The sequence below is a fragment of the Cladosporium halotolerans genome (genome assembly GCF_011745625.1).
Source record: "Cladosporium halotolerans strain TM138-S3 chromosome Unknown Sca6, whole genome shotgun sequence".
Classification (NCBI taxonomy): domain Eukaryota; kingdom Fungi; phylum Ascomycota; class Dothideomycetes; order Cladosporiales; family Cladosporiaceae; genus Cladosporium; species Cladosporium halotolerans.
In genome coordinates this window covers 934,045-960,790 of record NW_027191457.1, presented here as the reverse complement: position 1 = coordinate 960,790, position 26,746 = coordinate 934,045, and the positions used below count along the sequence as shown (strand labels likewise).

The window sequence follows — 26,746 nt, the reverse complement described above, 5'->3', positions numbered from 1 at the left end:
CCTCGCCGTCAATTAAGATTTATTAGAGTGGTCCGGTTTGACGCATCTATAAGATGCTTGTTGGTTTGCAGAACATTTTCTCGAATGGAAATCCCGAGGCCCTCAAGTCGCGATCTGGCGCTAAGCGCAAGGGGAAGCCGCCAAACCTAAACAGGAAGCCACCACCGCGACTTTCTCCCATGGAAGAGCACGAGGGCAGCGAAACACACCAGTACGATCATCTCAACTCGCCCTCGCCGCCTCACAGCAATCGACCATGTCTCTCTCCTGCCAGTTTGCCGCAAGGCAATGCGCCCGCGCCCTGCGAACTTCGCCCGTCACCACATCACGATGCGTCGCCGCACAGAGCTACAGGAGTTCGCGGAGATGGCAGTCTACTGATGCTGCCGCGGAGGCACCCAGCAACCCCAAGATCGCCGGCATCGTGGACCAGATCAGCCAATTGACCCTTCTTGAGACTGCGGACCTGGTATCTACTCTAAAGGTAGGATCGCATTCCATCAAGGATCCGTGGACTATTCACTGACGATGCCACAGACTCGCCTTAACATCCCCGACATGCCCATGGGTGGTTTCGCCGCAGCTGGTCCCGCTGCGCCTGCAGCTGCTGTTGCTGAGGAGGCCGAGGAGGCCGCGCCGAAGGTCGAGGAGAAGACACTGTTCAACGTGAAGCTGGAGTCGATTGATACCAGCTCCAAGCCCAAGATCATCAAGGAGATCAAGTCTATGCTCGGCCTGAGCTTGGTGGATTCGAAGAAGTTCGTGGAGAGCGCGCCGAAGATGATGAAGGAGGGTGTGCCCAAGGAGGAGGCTGAGAAGATGATTGAACTGATGAAGGGTCTTGGTGCGGTCGCGAAGATGGAGTAAGCGGTTGCGCTATGTGGGAATAAATGGTGAATGTACAGGCGTTCTCAAAATGTCTTGATACGCAAGAGTTTGGGTCAGTGTATCATTGTAACAATAAAACTATCTTCATTTTGCCCAGGGCATCTGGGCTTCAAGTCATGCATTTGCGTCTGCAAGTATTGTCACAGGGTGTAACCGGCAGCACACCTTCTTACGATGTATCTCTTCTGGAATCACGCAATGATAAGCGCGACCACGCAAATCTACCTTCCTTGAGTGCCCAAAACGCCTGTTTCATTTTGTTGGATTAATCAATGACCAAAAGCGACCCTCATGCTATTAATGCTGAGTGAAACGCAGGCGTGACTGAGCTTACGCGCATGATCTACGTCAGCCCCTCGGCCGCTGTAGCTGTACGCTTGGAGGGATAACACAAGTCAAGCAACTTTGTAGACTTTCTTGAATATGTGCCCATGATTACCCACCAGCTCCATGTCGAGCTCCTCAAATTCACGATCACCTGATGCGCCCGCCGTAGCATCCTCGTCGCGCACTCCGCCAAACGCGTCGCCCGCGCCAGATCACACCTCAGAAGACGACGACAACCTCGATCTTCAGTCGCATGAGCTACTGGACGAGGATCCCTTTCACGATGGCCTTGTAAACGAGGAGGTATCGTTCAAACGCAATGCCAAATCAGCGAAGCCATCCTTCGCGTCGAGATTCCTCTCCTCGCCTTTCTCGGCCAGTCGGAATGGCTCTACTTCACCGGCCGGGCGCAATCGGCCTCCCATGAACACGGCACCCACGACGAATACGATTCTCTCATATTTGAATACCAGCGCAGACGTTGGAGGGCTACAGGACACCAAAGATGCATCCGCCTTGGACTGGTACGTTGAAGGACCTGGAAGGCGCGTTGGCTATGATAACCTCACGGCCATCGATTGGATATACGAATACAGTAAAGAGCGCATGCGCTTGCAGCACCTCTTTACAAATTCGCCAGGTCTCGTTGGTCAGCTCAAGATCCTAGCGGACGCAAGTCAATCTTGGTTGATCTTAATCGCGACTGGGTTCGCAGTCGGAGGAATCGCAGCTGGAATCGATGTCGCGAGTGACTGGCTTGGAGACATGAAGACCGGCGTCTGCAGTAATGTTGAAAACGGAGGCAAATTCTATCTGAACAAAACGTTCTGTTGCTGGGGTGAAGATGCCATGGCGGAATGCAAAGACTGGCGGAGCTGGGGCGCCTTAATGGGCTTGGGTAACAAGGCAGGGGGATATATCATCGAGTACATCTTTTTCATCCTATTCTCCGTAAGTCTGCCCCATCTGCGTGACAATGACCGTTGCCCTAACACAAGTGCAAGATTCTTTTCGCCACTCTCGCCTCCTTTCTTGTGGTCCGCTTCTCTCCCTACGCGAAGCAGTCTGGTATTCCAGAGATCAAAACTGTGCTCGGCGGCTTCGTCATCCGACGTTTTCTAGGGGCATGGACTCTGGCGGTCAAATCGATCGGGTTGTGTCTTGCAGTAGCATCTGGCATGTGGCTAGGCAAAGAAGGTCCCCTCGTTCACGTGGCTTGCTGCTGCGCCAATGTCTGCATGAAGCTATTCCCAAGCATCAATGGCAATGAGGCACGCAAACGCGAGATATTGTCCGCAGCCGCAGCAAGCGGCATCAGTGTTGCTTTTGGATCACCCATCGGTGGTGTTCTTTTCAGCCTGGAGCAGTTGAGTTATTACTTTCCCGACAAGACCATGTGGGCCTCTTTCGTCTGCGCCATGGTCGCTGCTGTCACCCTCCAAGCATTCGACCCTTTCCGCACTGGCAAGATCGTCCTCTATCAAGTCACTTACCACAGCGGGTGGCATGCCTTCGAGTTGCTACCTTTCGCAGTCATCGGCATTCTTGGTGGTCTTTACGGCGCTTTCTTCATCAAAGCAAACCTCAGCATTGCGTCGATCCGCAAGTCGAACAGAAACCCTTTTCTCAACCGCCCAGTCTTCGAAGTGATGGTTGTTGCTCTCATAACAGCCGCCATCAGTTTCCCTGTAACCTTTCTCCGCGCTCAGAGCTCAGAGCTCGTCGAAGACCTCTTCTCAGAGTGCAAAGACATTGCTTCGGACGAGCTAGGCCTCTGCAAATCCGGCGTTGCAAACACAGGCGTACTGCTGCTACTCCTGCTCTCATCCCTGATCGGCTCCCTGCTCGCCTCCCTCACCTTTGGCCTACAAATCCCCGCCGGCATCCTCCTCCCAAGCATGGCAGTCGGCGCCCTCTTCGGCCGCTCCGTCGGCCTGATCGTCGAAATTGCCCAACGCAACCACCCCAAATCCCTCTTCTTCGCCGCCTGCGAGCCGGACATCCCCTGCGTGACCCCCGGCACGTACGCCGTCATCGGCGCCGCCGCCGCCCTCGCCGGCGCAACGCGCATGACCGTCTCAATCGTCGTGATCATGTTCGAGCTGACCGGCGCGCTAACCTACGTCCTACCCATCATGATCGCCGTCATGCTTGCAAAATGGATCGGCGACGCCATCCACGCGCGCGGCATCTACGAGTCCTGGATCCAGCTCAACGGCTACCCGTACCTCGACCAGACGACGCAAGCGCCCGTGCCCGACGTCCCGATAAGCCAGCTCATGACGCGCGCCGACGACCTTGTCAGCCTGCCCGCGACAGGCCATACGATCTCCTCGCTGCGCAGCTTGCTGCAGGAGCACCGCTTCCGCGGCTTCCCAATAGTCAAGTCGCACGCCGACCCGACGCTGCTGGGCTACATTTCGCGGACGGAGCTTAGCTACGCGCTCTCGCGTTTCTCGTCAACCCAGGAAGACGGCAGCGGCAGCGGTGCGGAGATGGAAGCGGTTTTCACGCACCAGGCGCTTGCGGACCCGAGCACGACGCTCGACCTGCGCCCGTGGATGGATCAGACGCCGATCACGCTGAACGAGCAGGCGAGCCTGATGCTCACGAGCGACATGTTCCAGAAGCTGGGGCTGCGGTATATTCTGTTTGTGGCGCGTGGAGAGCTGAGAGGGCTGATGACGAAGAAGGATCTTTGGCTGGTCTTGAATGAGGGTGAGGTTGGGCGTGTTGGGCATGAGGGCGGAGCGCTGAGGGAGCACGTTGAAGATGAAGGTGAGGATAGGAGGGGTTTGTTGAGAGAGGATGAGGCGGAGAGGTTTGGGAGGGGTATAGGCGGTTAACGCGTTCTGATAGAGTATTATTGATTCGAGTTTTTGGTTAAATGCTACACCTTTATTCTCCTGCACTTTGGTCTGAACTTTCGCCAGCCACGAGATTTGTAAGAATTTCAAAGACCAAACGCCACGCTAAAAGCACACCATGAAACCAGAGTTTTCTCTCGTTCGTATGGCACCGTCTCTGCACGGCCTTCAAAGAGAGAGTAGATGGGCAGCACACGCACTACTCAACTACGTGGTTGTTTTACACGTTCTCAAACTCCAGGTCATCGTCTTCATCCTCATCGCTAGCCGCCGGCGTACCCTCAGCGACCACCGGCGTGGAGGCACCGTTGACACCTGATGTGGGACCTGGGTCCAGCCTCGGCCTTTTGGCGTCTCGCTCGTCGTCTGTTGCGTTGGAGCTCTCGACGGCAGGTGTCGAGACGGCGGTGCTGCCAGCGCCGTTGACAGCAGGTGTATTTGCGCCAGTCACATCCACATCCTCGAACTCGTCGTCATCGTCATCGTCATCTTCCTCTTCGTCCTCCTCCTTGTTCTCCGCAGCTTCCTTTTCTTTAGCCGCAGCCAGCTCGGCCCAGTACGCCGCCATGACATCTTCATCACCCTTGTCGCCCTTCTTGTCTTCAGCATCCTCGGACTTGAGCGTTGATACGCCGCCGAGGTGTGCGTCCCGCTCCTGTCTTCGCCTTTCTTCTTTCGCGCCAACGGTGGTGATATCACCAGAGACGGTAGATTTGACGATCCATTCGGGGAGGGCGTTTTGCCTTGCCTCTTTGTCGCGTCGTGCCTTTGCTTCCGCTTCTTCGGCTTCGCGCTTGACAGTCTCGTCGTCTTGCACTTGCACAGAGATTTTCTCTGGCTTGATGGCGAGACCCTTTGTGCTCTGGAGATTGCGGTTGGGTGTGTCCACGATCTCTGTCCGAGCGGCAGGGTTGGCCTCTGAGCGTTCGATGGGCTTTTGCTTGGACAGTGCCGTGTCGAAGTCGTTCTCGGGGACATTGGTGGCGTCAATTTGCATCATGAGCCCGCGGATCTTGTCTACTTGGTTGTTGAAGCGCTTTACACTCTCATTCTCGTTGGCGCGATCTTCTTCGTCCACAGGCTCCAGAACGGTCCCACAGCGCTTGCAGATGAAGTTCCCAGTCGCATAATCCAGACTGTCCATAGCTTCCAGCTCGGTGTATTGCGCCTTGCAAGTGGAACACACCAAATCCTTCTTCTCAGTCGTGGATGCGCCAAGGCTGTCCACGTGCTTACTCAACCGAAGCAGGCGGTATTTCACGCTGTCAATCGCAGTGTGGAAGTTGAGATAGTACCAGTCCCTGTGCGTGACGCGCTCCTTGCCTGGCTGGTTCCCAGACCCTGACATGAAACCTCCACTGCCGTCTGTACGCCGCTCCGTCCGCTGCTGCACGCTCACCAGCCCGTCCTCTTTTAAACGCCCACAGACCTTGCGCACAAACTTCTGTTGCATTCCCATGACATGTGTGAGGTCCTGATCCGAGAGCGTGCTGTGCACGATGAGCGCCTCGATGAGCAGGACATGTTCCGTAGGGTAGAAGGTGCGGGCGATAGTTCGCAGGAGGAGCGTCGCGAGTTCGGCCATGTTGGTCCAGAAGCTAGAGCGACAAGGTTTATTATCTTGCTCGTCGAGTTATAGGTGTTGCGACAAATGCGCAAATGCGTTGAAGCAAGCAAGCAAGGACCGGATAGGCTGGTGAATGGGCTGATGCAGTCGCGGTCAGGTGAGTGATGATTAGACGAAGCGAAAAATGGCGTGCGGGTACGGAGATGAGGTGGACACCGTGATATGGTCGACAGACGCAATCAAGCGCTGCTGGGGAACAGAGGAGGAGAGAGAGATGGGAGCGGGGACTTTCGCAGTGAGGCATAAAGAACGGGACGAGCAAGGCTGGTTCGAGAGCTGAGGCGCGGGCCTTGCCGCCCCCGCAAAGGCAGATGCACTAGCGCGATGCATGTGAATGGATCCGCTTTGCTCCACCTGAGGAGCTCGGAAATTCCTGCGACTGAGGACTTGCGCATTTCAAGCCGCGCTTCGCCCCCACCAATGCAAACATACCTAAGTCTCCGTCCACAGACATGGAGCATTCCACAGCAATCATGGAGGAGGCTGGTGCCGCTATCGACCAGGCCGCCGCTCCGCCAGCTGCAGACACTCGGTCCGCTGCAGCAGTCCCGGAGAACAGCGCGGACAATGCGGCAGAACAGCCCGAGGGCGAGGGTGAACAAGCCTCGACCAACGGAGACAACCAGCGCAAGCGCAAAGGACGCTTTCCCGACCACAGTATCCGTCATGGTTCCCGTGGCGGAGGACGACATGCCGATGGCGACAGTAAGAGACATAAGAAAGGCGATATGGGAAGAGCCGATTATTTGTAAGCTATACGCTACACCAAAGACTAAGGCTTTGGCGAACGCGATGACTGACTGACATTAGCCGCAATGATCCAGACAAGCGCTCCAAAATCGCGGCTTCTTCGCAACGCCAGCAGCAGGGTGAGGACCCTACGTACGCCACCAAGTTCACTCAGGAAGAGATCGATGCCGAAGGGCGCAAGCCGAAGCGCAAGGTCGCTGTCATGATTGGATATTCTGGAACTGGGTTCAAAGGCATGCAGATCTCGCCGACCGAGGAGACCATTGAGGGCGAGCTGTTTCAAGCATTCGTAAAAGCTGGTGCTATTTCGAAAGCCAACGCGGATGATCCCAAAAAAGCCTCGCTCGTCAGATGCGCGCGCACGGATAAGGGTGTGCACGCCGCTGGCAACATGATCAGCTTGAAGCTTATCGTGGAGGACGAGGACATTGTGGAGAAGATCAATGAGAACCTGCACCCGCAGATTCGCGTATGGGGCATTGAGAGGACGATAGGAAGTTTCTCGTGCTACCAGGCTTGCGATTCTCGGTGGTATGAGTACTTGATACCGACTCAGGCTTTTCTGCCCCCTCATCCCAGCAGCTTCATGGCCAAGCAGCTGGAGCGACTCGCGGACGAAGCTGGTGACCGCGAGGGTTATGAAAGCAGGCAAGCAGAGGTTAAGGATTTCTGGCAGAACGTGGAGGATGAGCAGATCAAGGCCGTGTTGGAGACTATTGACGAGGATATCAGATACGACGTCATCAAAGCGATTCAAGGAGAGGAGGAAGCTGGCGCAAAGGCGGCCAAGCCCGATGCAGACGTTGAGCAGTCGTCGAAGGCTGCCGCCGACACCAACAAAGCGAACGAGGGTGAGCCCGCAGCCGAGGAAGAGAAGGCAGAAGAGGCGGCCATTGTAGTCAACGAGCCTTCCACTGCCGACGCCGAGGTCAAGATCGCGGGAACTGAGGAAGCCTCTGAGCCTGCTAAAGATGGAGAGGCTCCTGCAGCATCAGACAATGGCATCGACAGAGTCCAGCAGGATCGTGTTCAGCGTCTGCGCGCGGCATCCAAAAAGGTTCGCGCTGCCTACAACATCGCCAAGCGTCGCTACCGCATCCCTCAAGCTCGCATTGAGCGCGTTCAGCAAGCTCTCAACAACTACCTCGGCACCAGGAACTACCACAACTACACGATCCAGAAGACCTTCCGCGACCCGAGTGCCAAGCGCAATATCAAGTCCTTCGTGGTCAACACGGAGCCCATCCTCATCGGCGACGGCCCCGAAGAGGAGAAGACGGAATGGCTTTCCCTGAAGGTCCACGGACAGAGCTTCATGATGCACCAGATCCGCAAGATGATCGGCATGGTGACGCTCCTCGTCCGTAGCGGCAGCGACATCGACAAGACGATGGCCCACTCCTTTACCGACGCCCGCTACTCGATCCCGAAGGTCCCCGGTCTGGGCCTCATGCTCGAGCGCCCCGTATTCGACTCCTACAACAACATCCAAGCGGCCAAGCACGAGCGAGAGCCGCTGCGCTTTGACAAGTACAACGACAAGATCGAGGAGTTCAAGCGTCGGGAGATCTACGCTAGGATGTTTAGCGAGGAGGAGGAGAAGGGCGAGTTTGGCCGGTTCTTCAACCACGTCGACAACTTTAAGGAGCCTTACTTCCTGTGGGTCAGCAGTAAGGGTCTTGATGCTACAGAAGGATGGGGCAGGAAGGAGGGCTACGGTGAGGTCAAGGGTGGCGCTGAGAGCGACTGAGGAATGACGCAGGAATTGAGGTTGCCGATATAGCAGCCCACATATGTACAGCAAATTCCTGGATTGGGAACCAAGATATGAACAGAATCTGAAACGTAGCCTCCGGTCCGGACCCAGCCAACGAAAGCGGAGTGGGTAGATGCAAATTCTATTGAACATCCGAGGACAACGGTTCGTCGATCTGTGACTACTGATTTTCTGAACACGCATCTCCAAGCTGGTGTCATCCTAATTTCCCGTTTCCAGCTGGATTCGAGAAGGAAACACCCGAGATCTGAGACATCTCCCACCATCTTGTCTCACACATCTAAGACATTTAAGCGTTCCGTTACTGGGTAGAAGAATTCATTCACCATGTGTGAAAACCATTGCGTCTCCTAAACACCATTGCGATCCCTATCATCTCTTCAGCCTGGTCAATCAAAGACACGCAGGACTACATCTCGAGATATGAATCTGTCACTGCCAAAAGCCAGTACAATGTTTCTTGAGCTGACTCGGCCAGACTTGTCTATGCGGCAGAAGGCTTGTAGTCTCGGATTTACGCCACAAAGAGGCAGGTAAGCGAAAAGATGGCTATACACGCACGGTAGACAAGTCTACTACTTATAGGCCTTGAAGGCACATTAGCAACCACGATGACCACTATTCAGTGCTTCCCACTACTCTCAGTACTCACAATTGGTGTTTGGATACGCTTGAGGACCGGGTTGGGAGCATTCAACCACCCGTCCTTGTGAACTCCATAGTCTCTCGTTTGCCCTTCGAGTATACATTACGATGTATGCCTTCAACGTCATATTATCTATCTTCCTCGCCTTCACAGCCACATCATGGGCCCTTCCCCTCTCAATCCGACAATCACAAGATGAATCCAACACCGCCGCCACACCACCACGCCTAGTAGCCTATATCCAAACCTTCAGAGACGTCAACGGCGGCCCTCTCTCCCTCCTGCCCTTACTCCAAGAAAACACTGGCGTGACCCACGTCCTCCTCTCCGCCGTCCACCTCAACGAGCAGCCTGGCGACATCACCCTCAACGACCACCACCCCAGCGACCCCATGTACGACACGCTCTGGTCCGAAGTCGCCCAACTGCAAGCCGGCGGCATCAAAGTCATGATGATGCTCGGCGGCGCCGCACCAGGAACCTACCAGCGCCTCAGCGGCGACGAAGCATCCGTACGTTCCACCCTCCCCTCCCCTCCCCCATCCAAGCCCCAGAACTAACACCCCCCAGTTCCACGCCTACTACGACCCCCTCCTCTCCATCCTCCAAAAATACAAAATCCAAGGCCTCGACCTCGATATCGAAGAGCGCGTCCCCCTCTCCACGCCCCTCCGTCTCCTCCGCCAACTGCACGCCGACCTCGGCTCCTCCTTCCTCCTGACCATGGCGCCCGTCGCCTCCGCGCTGCTCCCCAACACAGCCAGCACGGGCCTGCACGGCTTCTCGGCGCTGGACCTTGACGCGCAAGCGACGGAACCTTCTCGTCCGAACGGCAAATTGGTCAACTGGTACAACGCGCAGTTCTACAATGGCTGGGGCGACGCCAGCAGCAGCGGCATGTACGAGGATATAGTATCCGGGGGCCAGTGGGCGGCGGACAGAGTCGTGATGGGCGTTTTGACGAATCCTGGGGATGGGGGTTCAGGGTTCGTAGGGTTGGACGTGCTGAAGGGCGTGCTGGGGAGTTTGAAGGGGAAGTATGCGGCGTTTGGGTGTGCGGTTGGCTGGGAATACTGGGCGGCGGGGACGGGGGATGGGTTGGCGTCGCCGTGGATGTGGGTTAAGGCTGTTGGGGAGGTTGTTCTGGGTGGGGCGGAGAGTGCGGTTGAGCAGCCGGCGAGCAATGGGACGGTGGCGGATGGGTCGTCAGGGACAAGGAAGGATCCGCCTACGCCTTGGCCGTCGCAGATGGGGCGGTTGGAGGAGGTGGGTGCTGGGCATTGGGACAGTGTAAGGGCACTAAATATGACGAATGGGCAATTGAGGCCGGCAGGAGATATGTTGGGGGTTACGGACCTTTTGAATGAGATCTTGGGAGAGGCGTTGAATATCGTGGGAGAAGTTGTCTGATCGTTGCCATTGGCTTAGCGTAGCATCTTTCGCATTTGTTTTAGATACCCCTTGGAGTTATGGAAGTAAGCTGTTTTCGATGCGAAACTACTGTCGACGAGGTTTTCCTTCAGCTGCTGTATGTTTTGCCAAAACCATGGGCTCTTTGGTCGTCATACTGGACTTGCCGAAAAGCAAAATAAAAAATCACGAAGTAATTGCAAACTCAAGTCCCCCGAGGGACATCCCACTAGCTCCCGCAAATTTCTGTCCGATCAGCATATCGATCAATCTTAGTTGTAAGTGAAGTAACATTCGCTCGCCTTTGCGATTACGACTTCAGGGTGAAGTTGAGGTCGAAAGAAGCGTGAATGAGGAAGCGGAGCGTCCGCCTAACGATAAAGCATTGCCGTCATCCTCCAGAACCCGAGCAGCTCAACTGCTCGAGGTTCTACCGTCCATGTGCTTCGCAAATACAGAGAACTAGAAGCCCTGTGCGTCAGTCTTGAGAGGGGTTTGGCAGCAATCAAAGGAGCTTTATCACTCGCATATCTCCGTAAATTAAATAAACACAAGCCATGAGATAATGTAGTAACACGCCACACATAACATGCACTCAGGCCTCGCGACCGGTCCATCTGATACCGCATCCCACAAAACACCTCACACGACCCAAATTTCCTACTAACAACCCCCGTCAATGCATCCGACAACAGCCCCCTCACTCATCAATACAAACCCTCCTCGCCTTCGCCGGCAGCTCCCACTCCACCTCCTCCATAATCGCATACGCCTCGAACGGCGCGCCCCTCATCGACCTCTTCAGCTTCTTCCTCCCCGTCGTCGGATCCTCAACGAGCTTCTCCTTCCACCCCTGCACCTCGAACGTCTGCACGTCCGCCCACGCGCGGATCAGCGCGCGCCAGTAGCACGCCTCTGCGGCCGGCGTGAGGTAGCGCTCGCGGAAGGCGGCGCGTGCGTTGTCGGCGATGCGCTGCGTGGCTAGGATGTTGGAGGGGTTGAGGAGGGAGCGCATCTTCTTGGGGAGGTCGGAGAAGTCGCGCTTGGTCTGGACGTAGTTCTGGTCCGGGCCGGAGGGCTGCAGGAGGTGGTGGAAGTGCTCGATCCAGGAGAGCTTGTGCGACAGCAGGACGGAGTGGCAGTTGAGGAGGGACTTGAGGCGGCCGGAGTAGGTGTTTCCCTCGGTCTGGGCGAGAAACTGGTAGGCGCAGTGGTCTTCCATGCCGAGGAGGCGGGTGGCGATGTTGGTCGCGTTGCTCCAGTCGAGGGGCAGGATGTCGGACCAAGGCTGGTTGGCGCTGGCGGCTAGGAGGCCGGCGCGTACGTCGTGGGAGCCGAGGCCTTCGACTGCGCCGCGCCAAACGATTTGGGGGATCTTGTCGAGGAAATCTTCTTCTTCGGCTGCGAGGTTTTGCTGGAGTTCGGAGTAGCTGCGGAGGCCGACGTTGGGCCAGCCCCAATAGCCGAAGTCTGGCATGAGCCAGAGGTTTTCCTGGTGCGCGAGCCTGGCATAGCCCCAGGTGGTGTGGTTTAGATCCTCCTGATCGATCAAGGGCGCATCGTGGTCCGTCATGGTAAACTCAACATTTGGCAGAGGTCCCGAGTGCGCCGTGACAGCGCGATGGAGCGAATGCAGCGTCGCCAGCGCCCTAGGCCGGTGATTGTGGTCGAATACGCCGTGGGCGTCGATAACATACAGCTGGTTGTCGTAGATCATGGCCCTCACGATACCATCCCCACGCCAGCCGACGTCGATCTCGCGCTCGGTCACGCCGCCGCGTTCCTTCCACCACGCAGCCGCACGATCGACTTCCTTGTATAGGTCCGGGAAAGCGACCTGGCACTGCAGCTCATCGAGGCCATAGTTGCGGGCGTCGCGAGGGTATTTGTAGATCCATTCGCGCTGTGTCTGCCAGGCGTGCGACTCGCTGTGAGAGATGGGTGGGCCTTGGGGCTTTGAGGGTCTGTTGCGGTTGTACTGTTCCTCTACGAAGAATGGACCGCCCGTGGCGCTGAAGAAGATTAGAGCTGCGGTGATACAGCCGAAGATAACAATGTACAGCGCTAGGGTGCGCATGCTTGGTGGGAGTGAGTGGCAACACACTGCATTGCTGGGTCACGGTAGATAAGTATACTGTACGGTATTGAGGGTGTCGGTGTGGCCAGGCGAAAGAGTGTTTTAAGAAGTCAAAAGCATGGCACCGATGTCCTCGCCCGGCTTGGCCGAGTCTTGCGGCGCGGGTTGCAGAAGCGACGGCACCAAGCGAGGTGGTAGCGGCATGGCGGCATGGGCGAGGTGTCAGCCGGCGCGGGATGACGCTTGAAGCTCTGGGAGCTCTTGGAAGCTGCATCAAACTTCCCCGCTTGGCTGTGGCTGGCGTGGCTGGTCGGCCCAAACTCCGCCTCGCTTCATGCCACAGCGCCAACTTTATTAGACGAAAATAAGGAAAACGTATGAAGTCGAATGAAGTTGCCATGATAAGCTTACATTTTCCACCGAAGTATCGCAGAACAAATGGAGCCGTTTGTTCTCCTCGACCCCCAGCCTATGCGCCTACAGGTGCCTCCAGGAGATCAACTTTCATCAATCCACTGACTTATCCGTACGCACAAACAATCCGCCTCCGCCGCGCCAGGGCATATGCATCGCAAGTCAAATAGAGGTGTTATAAGCCATATCCTCCGATCGCAATCGTACTCCCGATACGCCGCGCTCAAAGCAGAAACGCCAGATCTATCTTTTGCTCCAGAGTAGGTAGGTAAGTCGAGAGCCAAAAACGCATGACGCCGTTCCCAATGCACACACAGTCGTTGTCGAACTCAGGTGAGATTGCCTGGCTTTATCCAGCAGGAGACACGATCACTTCGTGCGCGACCGGTTGACGCGGCTGTTCACCACCACGCCCGTGGCAACCTTCGGGTTCTTCTTCGACCTCTTCGCCGGCGGGTTCTCCGAGTGCAGGTGCTTGTTGATCGACTCGCTCGTGAGGTTGCGCCACCTCAGACACCTCTCGCCCAGCTCGGCCTTCTCCTGCTCAGCCTGGCGGCGGGTCGCGATGCCCTTCTTAGGCTCCTCCTCAGCCTCGAGCTTCTTGGCCGCCTCGCTGTTCATGAAATCCTTGTGCGCGCGCATGTACTTGGCGATCTTGTCGCGCCATTCGTAGAGCTCCTTGCGTAGGCGCTTCTCGCGCTCGCCGCGGTCGTCCAGCCAGCCGATGAGAGAGTCGAGAACGTCCGGGTCCTCGTAGTAGCCCCATTCGTTGGCGCTCATCAGCAGTGACGGGCCTTCCTCCAGCTTGCGGCGGTCGGGGACGGTCATGCCGAACCTGGCCTTGTATGCCGCCTGCTCTTCCCTCGGTAGGTCGATGAAACCCTCGCGCTCCATGTTGTCCGGACCCTGCACCCAGATACGTCCGTTGGCGTAGCCGTAGTGCGCGGTGCTGCTGTTGGGCAAGCCGCCGAAGGGCTGGCCGTTGCGCTCGAACCAGTAGTATCTGTTGCAGAAGCGATCCTTGCCCAGCATCTTCGTGCGCTGCACGTCCGCCTCGCGGAGATCGCCGTCGCATTCGTTGATGTCGGCCTCGAGCTCCAGGATCTGCTGCCTAAGCACGTCGCAGTCGCGGACCAATGCTTGGTACTGCTTCCTCTGCTTGTCGGCTGCCGACTTTGCAGCATCAACCTTCTCCTTCTTTTCTTTCTCCTGAGGACTCATCTCAGCGCCGCGCTTGCGCTTACGAGACGAGCGGCGGCCAGCGGACACCTCGTCTTCGGGTTCCGAGCTTCCACCATTGGTCTCTGCCGTCGTCGCAGCAGCTTCAGCAAGCTCGCCTGCAGCCACAAGCTCGGCTTCTTCCTTCTTGGCCAGATCTTCCTGCGCCGCGACGCGATCGCGGTTCTTGAAAGCCAAGCTCTCCATAGCAGTCTTCTTCTCACGCTGGAATTCCATCTTGCGCTTACGGACCTCGGTCTGATCTTCACTACAATCTTCCAGGAACTTTTTGAGGGCTTTCGTTGTAGCTGAGAGCATTGTCATTGGCTGGAGCGCGGCTGCGCGGAGATTGATGTCCATAGTCTTGAACTGATATTTGATGTTCTCCTTCGATGGATCCATATCCAGGGGGACCAGATATGACAGCACCTTGTCGCAGGTGGCCTTGAAGTGCGGTGCGTGTGAAAGTTGGTTGAGGATGCCGACGAGAATAAGCTGCCAGTTGCCGCCTTCCATGTCACGCTGACCGAGAGCCTCCGCCCAGTCAAACCCAGCCAAAGCTTCCGTCGCCTTGTGCACCTTAGCTGGTGCTCCGTTCGGACTCTGCGGCTGCTCTGAGGCATTTTCGACGTGACTGAGTCTGCTGCGCGTCGATCGAGCAGGGACGTCCGCAACCGGCGTCGAAACAGTGCTGTCGTCGACGGCGATTTCTGAATCATCCTCCGAATCCTCGTCCGGCATTTGCGGCAGACTGACTTCCAGCTTACCCTTGTCGTTCACAAGCTGCTTGAGTACCGCGCAGAATGCCTCGTCCAGAAGTTGGCATTCGGTGTTGTCGGACTCGGTCGTGAAGCCCATAGCATCCACAAAGTCGTCGAAGGTGAAACTGTCGATCTCGTACACTTCGCACTGCACGTTCAATGTATTCCAGATCTCGAGAAGCCTGCCGACGGTCTCCATCTGCACCTGGTTGAGGCCTTTAGTTCGATCACTGGCAACGAAGTGCGCCATCTCCTCTGTGAGGAACTTGAGTTGAGGACGAGAGACGCCGTTCTTCTTCGGTTCGATGTCGAGGTCTTCGATAGGGTATTTGATCGGAGGAGGAGCAGGTTTGGGCGGAGGCGCCACAGCCTGGGGAATGGTCTGGCGATTGGGATGGTGTGGTAGAGTTCCGCCGTGCTGTTTCGTCAGCGATGCGTTCGGGGCTGTAGGATGGCGACGACTTACTTGACGCTGCATCTGCGGATGTAACTGTGCTTCCTGTTGCATGCGCGCAAGCTCCTCAGGTGCCATGTGTTTAGGTTGACGCCCACGCGGTGCTCTCATCTGGAGCATCTGATCCTGCACAATCTCAGCTTTCAAAGCCCTATGTTCAGACGAATCATCCGGTGCCCCGGCTCTGGGCAGGTTTTGAGCCGGGCGGTTCGGGGAAAGACGTACCCTATTAGCCAAGACATGTGCGTCTCTAAGGAGGTGTTCCGGGATCTGCATCGGCAAGCGATATTGCATAGCCAGAGGCTCCTTGACCAGCCATGGCGCGTGCATGTAAGGCTCTCTCTCGAGCGAGTTCTTAAGGAACGCTCGAAGGTTGAGCTTGGAGTAGATCTTGCGGTCGCGGCGCACATGCTGTTCGTCTACGAGCGCTTCATCACCAGGCGTGTCATGGAGGCGGACGAAGTAGCGAGCGAAGGCGTTGCGTTGTACAGAGCCATCCGGACCCTTGATCATGGGGAATTTCGCTTTTTCGCGGATCGAACCGGCTGTCAGGTCGCGGTCTTGCAATGTGACCAGTACATCCTCGCCGGGAAAGAACTCGCGCTTGAATTCGTTATAGACCCAATTGACTGTAGAAGTCCAACATTAGCAACGGACTTGCGTGTAAGAATCAATATAGCGTACCGAGCTCGTCCATGCGAGAGATGGTCGAGAATTGAACCTTGCGGAGAATAGGGTCGCGAAGCACTTCGGGGAAGACATTCTCGATCTCTGCTAAGCTCTGGTTCTGCTGGTGGTGTCAGTAGGGGCGCGTGACGGGACAATTTGCATGTAAACAAACCTCCGAAGCGACCGCATCTGAATAGGTCAAGCCGGACTTTCCGTTAATCGCGTCGGTGAACTTTTTCTAGCGGAGAGTTAGTAGCTTGGTCTCCATCCGTCTGTGTGCGATGTGCTTGCCTGGTGGAGGAAGTCCCAGCTGTACAAAGTGTTAGCTCTTGAAGCTTTCGCCGGTCGTGGATGTGGAACGAACCGTTTCAGGTATTTTTCGTAGTCCAGAAATATCTCATTTGTCTCCGGCACGACCCATACCTGACACAAGAAGGGTCAGCTTCTCCCTTATTAGTTGCGCACAAGTTGTGCACATACCTCTGTGTCGTCCTTGATATTTTGTGGAGGCGCGACAAATGTCACAGGCTTGCGCTTGTAGAGGACCTTAACCAAATGTTAACTTTGCCCTTGCTCTTTACACATTTTATGGCATGCGGCGTAGTGTACCATGACTTCTTAAAGCAAACCAGCCTAGGGCTGGCTTGGTGGTTGGTATCGCGGACGTCCAGATCTGTAGAAGTCGACCAAGTTGATTAAAGCTTTAAGTCAATCAATTCGAGCTGGTTGATTGTTTGCTTTTGACGTGGTCGATGGTGTTGAGGTCGCAGTGGTCGCGGTGATCACGCGCGTCGGCGGTGAGAGAAGTCGGTGCAAACGCGCGTAGGAGGAAGTTTGCGCTAGCCAGGGTCGAGGTGACGATCCGGGAGCAATGGGTCAGTCGCGTGGGAGGGACGCGAGGATGCGCGTGGACGGTGGAAGATGGAGGAAGTTGATGGCGCGGACGAGGAGGGAGGTGGAGGGCGTGGTCGCGGAGAGGGAGGTATGCAAGCAAGAGGCAGAGAAGAAAGGGCCATTTGTGTGGGGTGCCTTGGTCGCCGAAGACCTGACGTCCATGCCGACTGTTCGCGACGCGGGTTGCGGCACGGGTGCACATCGCCGCTTGCTAGCGCCAACGCCTGGTCTCCTCGAAGGCTCCTCCTCTCCCGCTGCCACTCCTTGCACTTTGCTGTCGCGCACTTGGCGTGTGATCGCGCATCCAACACTGCCATACGGGTACTCTTTCGAATCAGAAAAATGAGACGATTTCGATGAAGATACTCATATCTACTTGATATTCATACAGTCAATGAGATCTTTTCCGACGACCAATCGTCCTCATGGCCCTGAATTTCTTCACACTTCTACCTGGCTTATTCCTGCAGATAGACAACAACGATCGAGCTGTCTCATGTCTCACAGCAAAGCTCATTGCTAGACGTTTTCACGCCTTCATTTGAGCAATCAATTCTGCAGTCAACATCAGTAACCAGGATTTTCGCTATTCCTACAAGCTGCCAGGCATTGCGACCTCACTTTGAGGAACGCATGGGCGCTGTATACCAGGTCCTTCACCGTCAATGGTCAACCAAGACTCAACGGACATGCCATGATGCTATAAGTCTTCGTTGCTCAGAGTATGAGACGTCTCTAAACTGACGCAATAGGTCTCTAAGCACTTGACTGCATCGCACGAATAAATTAAAGCATAATTCGCAATGAGAGAGCCCTTCATAAGTCGGCCACAAGACTGGTTTGCTTGTACTCGTCAGTCGCTATTTGTCTTACAAAGTGTGAACTTCTCTCTTCTCTCCAATGGTATTATCAAGTTGATCGTGGGAATGATTCCCTTCGGCGGAATGGCTTTGGCGTCCCTGATCGGTCGTTCTTGTAGTGAGATCCACGGACCCGAACCGCTTTTTGAGATGCTACTATGAGACCAAGATGGATCTTCAATGCCATTTGAGGCTTCATTGCTAACCTCGAATGTTCAAATCTCACTCCTCAGCTTTCTCTCGCCGGTGCAGAAGCGACTCTTGACGAGAATACATCATTGCAAGGACATTGTTCGTATAGTTGACGCCAGAGTGCGTAGCTCCTACGGCTAACCTGGTCAGAGACTGTCGTCTTGTCATGCATTGCAGAGTGTGAAGGCTCTTCATCGAAAGAGCAAAGCGCATAGCAACCATTTTCCTTCCAAAAGTAACTTCCATGCACGTGGAGATCCGCTTACGATCCGGACCCGCTGGCTCGGGTCCAACGTGATGACAGCCGTGCTTGAATCTACGCCCAGGCTCTCGACTCCCGCCATAGGAAATTTCCCCAGCCCCGCCTATCTCTCTGCGCTGTGGTGAGGGTCTCTTTCATTCTTTCAATCAATCTAGAACTCTAACTTCCTTTCTCTCCAGTAAATCACTTCACCTCGACCACACATCAAACCAAACACCTCTAAGACAAACCAAAACGCCCAGCAGCACCAAACAACCCTTCACCATGCCTATCACCAAGAAAGACCGCATCGCCCGCGAGCACAAGAAGGCCGACGCCGCCGGCACTCGTGTCCAGGTGCACAAGAACGGCACGCCCGTCAAGCCCAAGAAGGAGATGACGATTTGCAACTTCTGCCGCAAGGACCTCGTGGCCGAGAACCTCAAGATCCTCGAGCAGCATGCCTCGACGCACAGCGATGCCTGGACGAAGGAGAAGTGCTTCCCGGTGCAGTTCCCTTCATAAGCGATGGAGAGAAGCGAGGGACTCTCTTACGATGGAGGAGATGGAGACGGAGTCACGGACATAAAAGTTGCATTTGACCTGCCAGAGCATGCTGGAGCATGAAATACGATACCCATTGTCTTTACGAGAGAGAACGAGAACCTTTTCATTTCCTTCTACTTCGAACATTTTCAACCTGCCGTTCATGCGCACCGCTGAGACCTCGAATGATTGCATCTAAATCGGACAGGAGTGTAACAAATCACGAAAACCTTTTCCTCGCCGGCCTCGTATTTCACTTATCTGGTCGAAAGGCCTTCATGTGGACGACTTAGTCTTGAAACCTCCAACATAGAACTACTGAGCTTCGAGTACAACGACAACCAGGATCCTCGTCGAGCCTGTCTCGAAGTTTTGTCTAGGTGCAAAGCGTGGTTTTCCTCGGAGGCGCATCGTCACCTCTCTTGAATGACTGCTTGGAATGGAATGAAGACAGATGCACATGGGTGGCAGAATTATAGACCAAATGTCGGGTACTATTCTGATCCGTACCGTGTTCGTCTATCATTTGACCCATTAGCAAATGTGATTCGTCTTCACGAACGAACTCATTGCCCCTGCTTTGCACCCAACTTCATCCCATCCATAGTCTTCGCAGCCTCATCATTGTACTCCTCCCTCCACCGGCTCTGCGGCATACGCTCGTACACCACGTCGCCCATGGTCCACATCATGCGCTTGCGGTCCGTCTCCCAATCGACGTCGTTGTCGGGGCACATCACGTAGAACTTGCCCTCGTCCATCTTCTTGTACAGATGGTCGGCAACCTGCTCGGCGGACCAGGCGCCGTCGGGCTTCGTCTTGGTCCCGCCGCCGCCGGTCAGGCCCGTGAACGTCCAGCCCGGCACCAGGAGGTGAACGCTGGTTGACGGCGAGGACTTGGCGAGGTCGAAGGACAGGTGCTCGGTGATGGTCTTCAGCGCCGACTTGGAAGCGTTGTAAGCCGGGTTGCCGGGTGGGTTGGTGATGCCCTGCTTCGAGCCCGTAATGACGATTGCCTTGGCGTCGGAGCTGTTGCCCTCGAAGTGCGGGAAGAAGGTGTTGATACCGTTGATGACGCCGTAGAAGTTGACGTCGAAGATCTTGTGAAAGTACGCCGAGTCCGTCCAGTCGCCTTTGGCGCCAATGCCGGCGTTGAGGTGCAGGAAGTCGAGCTTGGTGTCTTTCAGCTGCGATTGAAGGCTGTTCCAATCTTTCAGAGAGGATACATCCATTTCGTGGGTCTCAAGAGAGCCCTTTCCGGTGAGTTTTGACTTGGCTTCGCCGAGGAGGGAGGCATTGTTGTCAACCAGATGGAGATTCATGCCATGCGATGCGCATAGCTTTGCTACTGCGAGGCCGACGCCTGAAGCGGCGCCGGTGATGAGGGCATTCTTGCCTGCGCTGAAGACTGCTGTAGGTGCGGGCATTGCGTATACTGTGGTTTCAGTGGACAAAAAAAAGAACATCTACCTGCCTGGAGTTGCGTGTTCTGGTATTTCTAATAACGCAGCGCGCATATGACGTGACGGTACGGCGATCAGCTTGAGGAGAAGGTTTGCGTAAAGGCCGCCTTATCTCCACTGTGCATCCATCGCAGTAAACGAAGCCTCAAGAACCAGAAGCGGGTACTAGAGCTAGTATCATCAGAACAACCATTCTGACCGCCAACGCACTGACGCACTGACTGTGGAGAATAGCATTGTCGGTGTCGGCCGTTGCGCGCAGGCATGGTGGCTTGCATGGGAAATGCGCTGGCGCGTGAGATCCAGCCGACGGCGAGGCGTTGCCCCCTAGCAACGCCTTGGCAAAACACATCGTCACCGAGTCCAGCAATGCCTATACATCTGCACGCCGCCTTACGCCCAAGACGGTCGAACCCAAGGCAGATCGAAAGCATACATTGACTTGTATCGCTTGACTTGACTCCTCCGACATACTAACCCGCAGGATGACGACGCCTCAAGAACATCATGCTGCCACTCCAGACAGGCCCCAACACCGCCGGAACAAGAGCTCCAAGTTCCTCAAGTCTCTCGTGTCTTCGAAGTCCCGCCCGGTTTCGCCTGACCTGACACCCTCGAACTCTACCAACATGATGCATGGCGGGAGCCACACGCAGACCGTCCCACTCCTCCCACCTGACCACCCGCATGCTTCGACGTCTCGAGTCCTCGGCGAGCGGCATCTCAATGCGCAGTCCCCGCCCAGCTCGCCTTCTAAGCGATCGAGCAAGTTGTACGGGACCGGCAAGTACGGCTCACGCTCTCCGAACAAGAACGAAAACGACAAGCCCAAAAAGAGCAAGTCCTCTACAAGCCTCTCCGCCATGTTCGGCAAGATGAATCGCTCGACCCGCGACCTCGCCTACGCACCGCAGTCGCAGGCTTACGAGAAGGAAAATACCACACCTCCCATCTCAGCAGTCGAGCCCGCGGACACCCCGATCTGGGCCCAATTCGCGTCGACAGAGAACCACGTCTCTCGTGGGTCGCAAGAGAGCAAGCGGGACAGCAGCGTGCAGGACGAGATCTCCAGGTACACTCCGAGAGACTACTCGCCGAGCAAACAGCGCAATTTCAACGGACACACCGCGGATGCCCCGAGTCTCAGACCTGCCATCAGAAGTCGACCGCAGAGCACCGTCATCGTCCCGACGGACGGGTTCGCCGGAGGTCTTAGCCGTAAAATCAGCAGTGCCCGAGCCAGTATGGATTCAAGAAGATCTGTCGACAGCGCCCGCCGCCCTAGTAGGGAGGAGGCTCGTCGTGCCGCTATGGATAGACCGGCACTGCCTCACCGCCATTCCGACCGGACTTGCAGCGGAGGCAGTGAGGAGCAGCCGGCTGCGAAAGAGAAGCTTACCATTCCGAAAAGAGGCGCAAGAGTGATGGCTGCCGTGGCCGCTTTGCAGGGTAAGGCTAAAGGCACTCCGGCCAAAGAGGAGCCAGCACTGGATCAGAAGACCGTGGATGCGGAGTTCGAGGCTGTGCTCGCCTCGAGGAACGTGCCTGAACCCATGCGGGAGAGGATGAGGACGCTGACTCTGAGAGTCAAGGCGGACTTTGTCAGGCAAGATCAGGGTGCGAAGAACGCCGACAGATCTTCCATGGAAACTCCAGTAGCGGCGGGATCGCAGGAGAGTCTGGAGCAGCACCGGCTTGCAGAGGATGATAGCAAGTCGACTAAGCGTTCAAGAGCAAGGAGCCGGACTTTTACGTTCTCAAAAGGCGACAAGAGAAGCGGTGATAGCTCGCCGTCGAAGAAACCTCGTTCAAGGAGCAAGGTGCAATCGATGGCGATCAACATCCCGAAGGGAGGCTCGATGGGCGATTCCAGCGCGCCGACTACTCCCACTGGTAGCTCATGGGGAAGACGCGGACACGCTACTCCCGCTGCGAGTGAATACATCACTTATCTGCGGAAGAATCAGGATCCGACAAAGGTGGAGGTCGGCAGGTTACATAAGCTGCGTATCCTTCTGCGCAACGAGACGGTGGCATGGGTCGACACATTCATCTCGCAAGGTGGCATGACTGAAGTCGTCGGTCTACTACACCGGTTGATGGGAATTGAATGGCGTGAAGAGCACGAGGACCAGCTTCTGCACGAGACGCTACTTTGTTTGAAGGGATTGTGCACGACTGAGAGGGCCTTGGCGGAGCTGGCGACAGTGGCGGACGAGCTGTTCCCGGCCTTGCTGGGAATGGTGTTTGATGAGGAAAAGAAGGGACCAGCTGAGTACACTACTCGGACGATCATTGCCAACGTCCTTTGTAAGTTGTACCTCCAATTTTGTTATTTAGCTTTTCCACTGACAACAGTATAGTCACATACCTTGCAGCTCCTCTCAACTCGTCCGCCGGTGAGCTGGAGCAACGAGCTCGCAAGATCCTCACCTACCTCGGCGAGCCTAAGAAAGCAGAGGTCGAGAAACCGGTCGACTTCGTCTTGGGAATGCAGGTTCCGCGTCCATACAAGCTGTGGTGCCAGGAAGTGACAAATGTCACCAAAGAAGTTTTCTGGATCTTCCTGCACCACCTCAATGTCGTTCCGCTACCCAAACGACCTGATAGCGCCGGATCCGAAACTGGTGCAGCTGCCGAGAACCCGGAGAGCTCTGCAGATCGCGAGAAATCGCTCGCAACAACTTACACCCAGCGCCATTTCCCTGGCCTACGGCCTCCTGTCCCCGCCGCGCCCTACATCGGCGGCGTAGAATGGGATGCGACTACATACCTGACCGCAAACCTCGACCTTCTCAACGGCCTGATCGCCTCGCTGCCCTCAGCACCCGCCCGCAACACCCTGCGCGACGAGCTGAAAGCCAGCGGCTTCGAGAAAACAATGGGCAACACCCTGCGCACCTGCAAAGAGAAATTCTACTCCGGCGTGCACGACGGCCTGCGCGCGTGGGCTGCCGCCGCGGTGGAAGACGGATGGGACACGAAGTTCGTGCGCGAGGGTCCTGCGGTTGAAGAGCAGGCCGCGCGGGCCAGGAGCCAGAGTCCCAGGAAGAAGAAAGAGGCGCCGCCGCAGCTGGGCGAGGTTGCGGTCGAGGCTCTGCCGCGGCTAAATCTTGATATTGGAGGTAAGAGGGGTGATGATGCTGATGACGGATGGCTTGGATGAACGACTTCATGTGATGAACGGACTTTTTTCCTTTTGGTTTATGCGGCGTTTTTGATTCTGGTATACATGGGATGGGTTGGGGGGGCTCTTCGGGTTAGGATTGGGGCACGGCATGGGGCATTTCGTTTTTCCTTCTTCTTAATTTCTGTCATGATGGCGGAGGCGTTTGTCTTCGGGATTCCTTGGGATATCAGTACGGGAACTTGAATGAAATGATCTTTGAACAATGTTGAGACTTACGTCCTGTGTACCGAACGGAGTTGTTGGAAGGTCCATGGATGGGTGGACGCGCTCGAGACGCGCTGGAGAGCCGAAGCACGCGAAGCTCTCCGCAAAACCGGCGCAACTCCGCGAACTTCGTCGCCTGCCGATCTGTTTGGATCTTGAAATCGTTCAAAACACTCATAATCCGCCAGGTCGATCTCTCCTTTTGTATTTAAGTCGAAAGTCCGAAAAGAATTGGCATGCGATGCGACGAGTCGTAGTGACCGGCCTGGGCGCAGTGACGCCGCTCGCAGCCGGCATCAAACAAACATGGCGACGCCTCCTGGACTCCCAGTCCGGGATTGTCTCGACTATCACCAGAGGGCCGCAATTCGTAACTCTCCCCAGCCGCGTCGCAGGCCTCGTTCCGCTAGGTAGCCGCGACGATGGCCGCTGGCAAGCAAAAGACTGGCTGCCGGCCAGCGAAGAGCGGCAAATGGCCCTCTTCGCGCAGTATGCAGTTGCGTCCGCACACGAGGCGCTTCAAGACGCCGGCTGGCACCCGACTAAAGACGAGGATCTGGAGATGACGGGTGTCACGCTGGGTTCTGGAATAGGTAATCTGGACGAGGCTTACAGCACCTCCGTTGCATTCGACAGAGGCGGCTATCGTAAGATATCCCCACTGTTTGTGCCGCGGCTGCTCATCAACCTGGCGGCTGGGCACGTCTCGATGCGTTATGGCTTCAAGGGCCCGAATCATGCGGCAACTACGGCCTGTACCACGGGACTGCATGCGATTGGCGATGCTTCGCGGATGATCGCCTTTGGAGACGCGAACGTCATGGTTGCGGGTGGTGCAGAGTCTTGCATTCATCCGCTTGCTATCGCCGGATTTGCGAGGGCGAGGAGTCTGTCGACAGATTGGAACGATGATCCTACATCTTCGTCACGTCCGTTCGACCGACAGAGAGCAGGATTCGTGATCGGAGAGGGAGCTGGCGTGGTCATTCTCGAGGTCAGTAACCTATTCGAGGCCTCTGCCATGCTGAGCTGACTGACGCCGTTTAGGAGCTGGAGCACGCCAAAGCCCGTGGCGCCAATATCTATGCCGAAGTGAAAGGGTACGGTCTATCATCCGACGCTCACCACATGACGACTCCACGCGAAGACGGACAAGGACCATACTTGGCGATGCGAAGCGCCTTGAGACATTCCCAGATTGAGCCGCGTGATGTAGACTATGTGAACGCGCATGCGACATCCACAGCATTAGGCGACGCTTCTGAAAACAAAGCAGTGAAGCGTCTGCTGCTGGAAGGCAATGGCAAACAGAAAGCTTCGGACATTAATATCAGCAGCACGAAGGGTGCCGTAGGCCATCTTTTAGGCGCAGCGGGTGCTGTCGAAGCCATCTTCACCATCCTGGCCATTCGCGATGTAAGTCAACCTAGACAATATAGCAAAGAAGCAACTGACAATTTCTAGGGTATTATGCCACCAACACTCAACCTTGACCAGCCCGGAGACCCTTCAGAGTACTTCAACTGCAACTATGTGCCGAAAGTGGCTCAGGAGCACGCCGTCAATGTCGCGCTCACCAACAGCTTCGGCTTCGGCGGCACGAACGCCAGCTTATGTGTAGCCAAATACTGATAAGAACAGTCATCGCATGGCGCGTACACAAGCATTCATCTTATTCGTCAAATGATGTGCTTGTTGATCCTGGTCGGCGTTTTGTTTTCGCCGAATGATGACAGCACCGTTTGACTTTCGCCGGCTGGTGCCCCGCACCGCTATCGCGACCCACCCTCTGGGAGCTCTACTTTTATCGGCAGCAGTCTTCTCACCTCAGTGGCGCCGGTTTTCTTGAGCAGCAACAAGATCTGAAGATTGCGTAGCGAGGGGCGTGACCTGGCGGCCAAGGCCATCGCTGGTACACCATCTTACCGGATACGAAGTTCAAGTAACGCCCAGCCGGTGCTGCTTTGCGGGAGGCACAAAATCAACATGGAAAACACGAAACCACCTATTGTCCACCGCATGCGAAAGAAAGCGAGTGCCTGTCATGAGCGGATCCCATACCTTCGCCGTCTGCCAGGGCCGGCGATTGCCATCGTCCTCCTCCTAGTATTCGTCAATATCCTCGTCTGGATCGCATGCGGCATCGTCCTCCACTTTCACACCTCACTCGTCTCAACAGCCGTCCTGGCCTACACTCTCGGGCTCCGCCACGCACTGGACGCCGACCACATCTCCGCCATCGACCTCATGACCCGGCGCCTCGTCGCCTCCGGCCAACGCCCCGTCACAGTTGGCACCTTCTTCTCCCTCGGCCACAGCACGATCGTCATCGTAACCTCCATCGTCGTCGCCGCCAGCTCCGCCGCCATCAGCGACCGCTTCGACTCCTTCTCCTCAATCGGCGGCATCATCGGCTCCTCCGTCTCTTCCGCCTTCCTCATCATCCTCGGCGCCATGAACGCCTGGATCCTCTACAAGATCCTGCGCGCCCTGCAAACCGCCATCCGCTCCCCAACCCCCACCTCCCACCAAGCCGACTCCAACACCCTCTTCCCCGCCGGCGGCTGCATGACCTCGCTCCTCAAAAAGCTCTTCCACCTCATCGACCGCCCCTGGAAAATGTACCCGCTCGGCGTGCTCTTCGGCCTCGGCTTCGACACGTCCTCCGAAGTCGCCCTCCTCGGCCTCAGCAGTATCCAAGCCTCGCGCGGCACCTCGATCTGGCTGATCCTGATCTTCCCCGTACTCTTCACGGCCGCGATGTGCATGCTCGACACGGCGGACGGCGCGGCGATGATGTCGCTGTACGCGTCCGCGCGGCTGGCGAGCGACGAGATCGCGGTCCTGTACTACCAGGCCGTGCTGACGGGGGTGACGGTGGCCGTCGCGCTGGCGATCGGCGTGCTGCAGCTGTTAACGATGGTGCTGGCGGTGCGGCCGGATCTGGAGGGAGGGTTTTGGAGGGGTGTGGAGAGGGCAGGCGATGCGTATGATGTTATTGGCGGGGCGGTTTGTGGGGCTTTTGTGGTGTTTGGGCTGGTGGCTTGGGCGTGCTACGGGCCTTGGAGGAGGCGGGTAGAGAGATGGAGGGCGGTGAACGTGAGGGAGGAAGAGGATGTGGAGGATGGATATGTGGATGAGGTTGAGGGGGAGAGGGAGGAGGGCGGAAAAGGAGAGGCGTTGGTTAGGGTTGATGAGATGGAGTGTGGTGGGGAAAGCAGTGCTGGGGCAAGAGGTGGTGTCTCGTGATGCACACGGGAAGTTACAAGTT

At 56.2% G+C, this 26,746-nt stretch overlaps 12 protein-coding genes across 12 annotated transcripts; 8 read left to right on the top strand and 4 right to left on the bottom strand.

The window, feature by feature from the left end:
- The first annotated feature begins 210 nt into the window (after positions 1-210).
- Positions 211-1,005, top strand: WHR41_02678 (mitochondrial 54S ribosomal protein bL12m). The gene is made up of 2 exons (XM_069371284.1): positions 211-484; positions 538-1,005. Exons 1-2 carry the CDS (start codon positions 257-259, stop codon positions 865-867), a joined length of 558 nt encoding a protein of 185 aa, XP_069231796.1. The 5' UTR covers positions 211-256; the 3' UTR covers positions 868-1,005.
- Positions 1,006-1,289: 284 nt separating this feature from the next.
- WHR41_02677 (uncharacterized protein) lies at positions 1,290-4,126 on the top strand. The gene is made up of 2 exons (XM_069371283.1): positions 1,290-2,166; positions 2,220-4,126. The coding sequence occupies exons 1-2, from the start codon at positions 1,339-1,341 to the stop codon at positions 4,059-4,061; spliced, it is 2,670 nt and encodes an 889-aa protein (XP_069231797.1). The 5' UTR covers positions 1,290-1,338; the 3' UTR covers positions 4,062-4,126.
- Positions 4,127-4,302: 176 nt separating this feature from the next.
- WHR41_02676 (uncharacterized protein) lies at positions 4,303-5,667 on the bottom strand (the record flags this gene model as incomplete). The annotated part of the gene is made up of 1 exon (XM_069371282.1): positions 4,303-5,667. One exon carries the CDS (start codon positions 5,665-5,667, stop codon positions 4,303-4,305), a length of 1,365 nt encoding a protein of 454 aa, XP_069231798.1.
- Positions 5,668-6,110: 443 nt separating this feature from the next.
- On the top strand, positions 6,111-8,585 carry WHR41_02675 (uncharacterized protein). Its single transcript, XM_069371281.1, has 2 exons — positions 6,111-6,457; positions 6,520-8,585. The coding sequence occupies exons 1-2, from the start codon at positions 6,162-6,164 to the stop codon at positions 8,207-8,209; spliced, it is 1,986 nt and encodes a 661-aa protein (XP_069231799.1). The 5' UTR covers positions 6,111-6,161; the 3' UTR covers positions 8,210-8,585.
- Positions 8,586-8,989: 404 nt separating this feature from the next.
- WHR41_02674 (uncharacterized protein) lies at positions 8,990-10,292 on the top strand (the record flags this gene model as incomplete). Its single annotated transcript, XM_069371280.1, has 2 exons — positions 8,990-9,394; positions 9,453-10,292. The coding sequence occupies 2 exons, from the start codon at positions 8,990-8,992 to the stop codon at positions 10,290-10,292; spliced, it is 1,245 nt and encodes a 414-aa protein (XP_069231800.1).
- Positions 10,293-10,992: 700 nt separating this feature from the next.
- Positions 10,993-12,369, bottom strand: WHR41_02673 (uncharacterized protein; the record flags this gene model as incomplete). Its single annotated transcript, XM_069371279.1, has 1 exon — positions 10,993-12,369. The coding sequence occupies one exon, from the start codon at positions 12,367-12,369 to the stop codon at positions 10,993-10,995; it is 1,377 nt and encodes a 458-aa protein (XP_069231801.1).
- Positions 12,370-12,745: 376 nt separating this feature from the next.
- Positions 12,746-16,866, bottom strand: WHR41_02672 (uncharacterized protein). The gene is made up of 9 exons (XM_069371278.1): positions 16,495-16,866; positions 16,366-16,431; positions 16,250-16,308; positions 16,177-16,195; positions 16,058-16,123; positions 15,901-16,003; positions 15,442-15,845; positions 15,229-15,342; positions 12,746-15,180 (listed from the first exon to the last, which is right to left on the bottom strand). The coding sequence occupies exons 1-9, from the start codon at positions 16,495-16,497 to the stop codon at positions 13,153-13,155; spliced, it is 2,862 nt and encodes a 953-aa protein (XP_069231802.1). The 5' UTR covers positions 16,498-16,866; the 3' UTR covers positions 12,746-13,152.
- A 1,491-nt stretch (positions 16,867-18,357) lies between these two features.
- Positions 18,358-18,597, top strand: WHR41_02671 (uncharacterized protein; the record flags this gene model as incomplete). The annotated part of the gene is made up of 1 exon (XM_069371277.1): positions 18,358-18,597. The coding sequence occupies one exon, from the start codon at positions 18,358-18,360 to the stop codon at positions 18,595-18,597; it is 240 nt and encodes a 79-aa protein (XP_069231803.1).
- A 587-nt stretch (positions 18,598-19,184) lies between these two features.
- WHR41_02670 (uncharacterized protein) lies at positions 19,185-20,045 on the bottom strand (the record flags this gene model as incomplete). The annotated part of the gene is made up of 1 exon (XM_069371276.1): positions 19,185-20,045. One exon carries the CDS (start codon positions 20,043-20,045, stop codon positions 19,185-19,187), a length of 861 nt encoding a protein of 286 aa, XP_069231804.1.
- A 437-nt stretch (positions 20,046-20,482) lies between these two features.
- On the top strand, positions 20,483-23,474 carry WHR41_02669 (uncharacterized protein). The gene is made up of 2 exons (XM_069371275.1): positions 20,483-22,391; positions 22,445-23,474. Exons 1-2 carry the CDS (start codon positions 20,567-20,569, stop codon positions 23,245-23,247), a joined length of 2,628 nt encoding a protein of 875 aa, XP_069231996.1. The 5' UTR covers positions 20,483-20,566; the 3' UTR covers positions 23,248-23,474.
- A 182-nt stretch (positions 23,475-23,656) lies between these two features.
- On the top strand, positions 23,657-25,107 carry WHR41_02668 (uncharacterized protein; the record flags this gene model as incomplete). Its single annotated transcript, XM_069371274.1, has 3 exons — positions 23,657-24,469; positions 24,523-24,891; positions 24,940-25,107. The coding sequence occupies exons 1-3, from the start codon at positions 23,717-23,719 to the stop codon at positions 25,105-25,107; spliced, it is 1,290 nt and encodes a 429-aa protein (XP_069231995.1). The 5' UTR covers positions 23,657-23,716.
- Positions 25,108-25,461: 354 nt separating this feature from the next.
- Positions 25,462-26,724, top strand: WHR41_02667 (uncharacterized protein; the record flags this gene model as incomplete). Its single annotated transcript, XM_069371273.1, has 1 exon — positions 25,462-26,724. The coding sequence occupies one exon, from the start codon at positions 25,462-25,464 to the stop codon at positions 26,722-26,724; it is 1,263 nt and encodes a 420-aa protein (XP_069232000.1).
- Between the last annotated feature and the right edge of the window lie 22 nt (positions 26,725-26,746).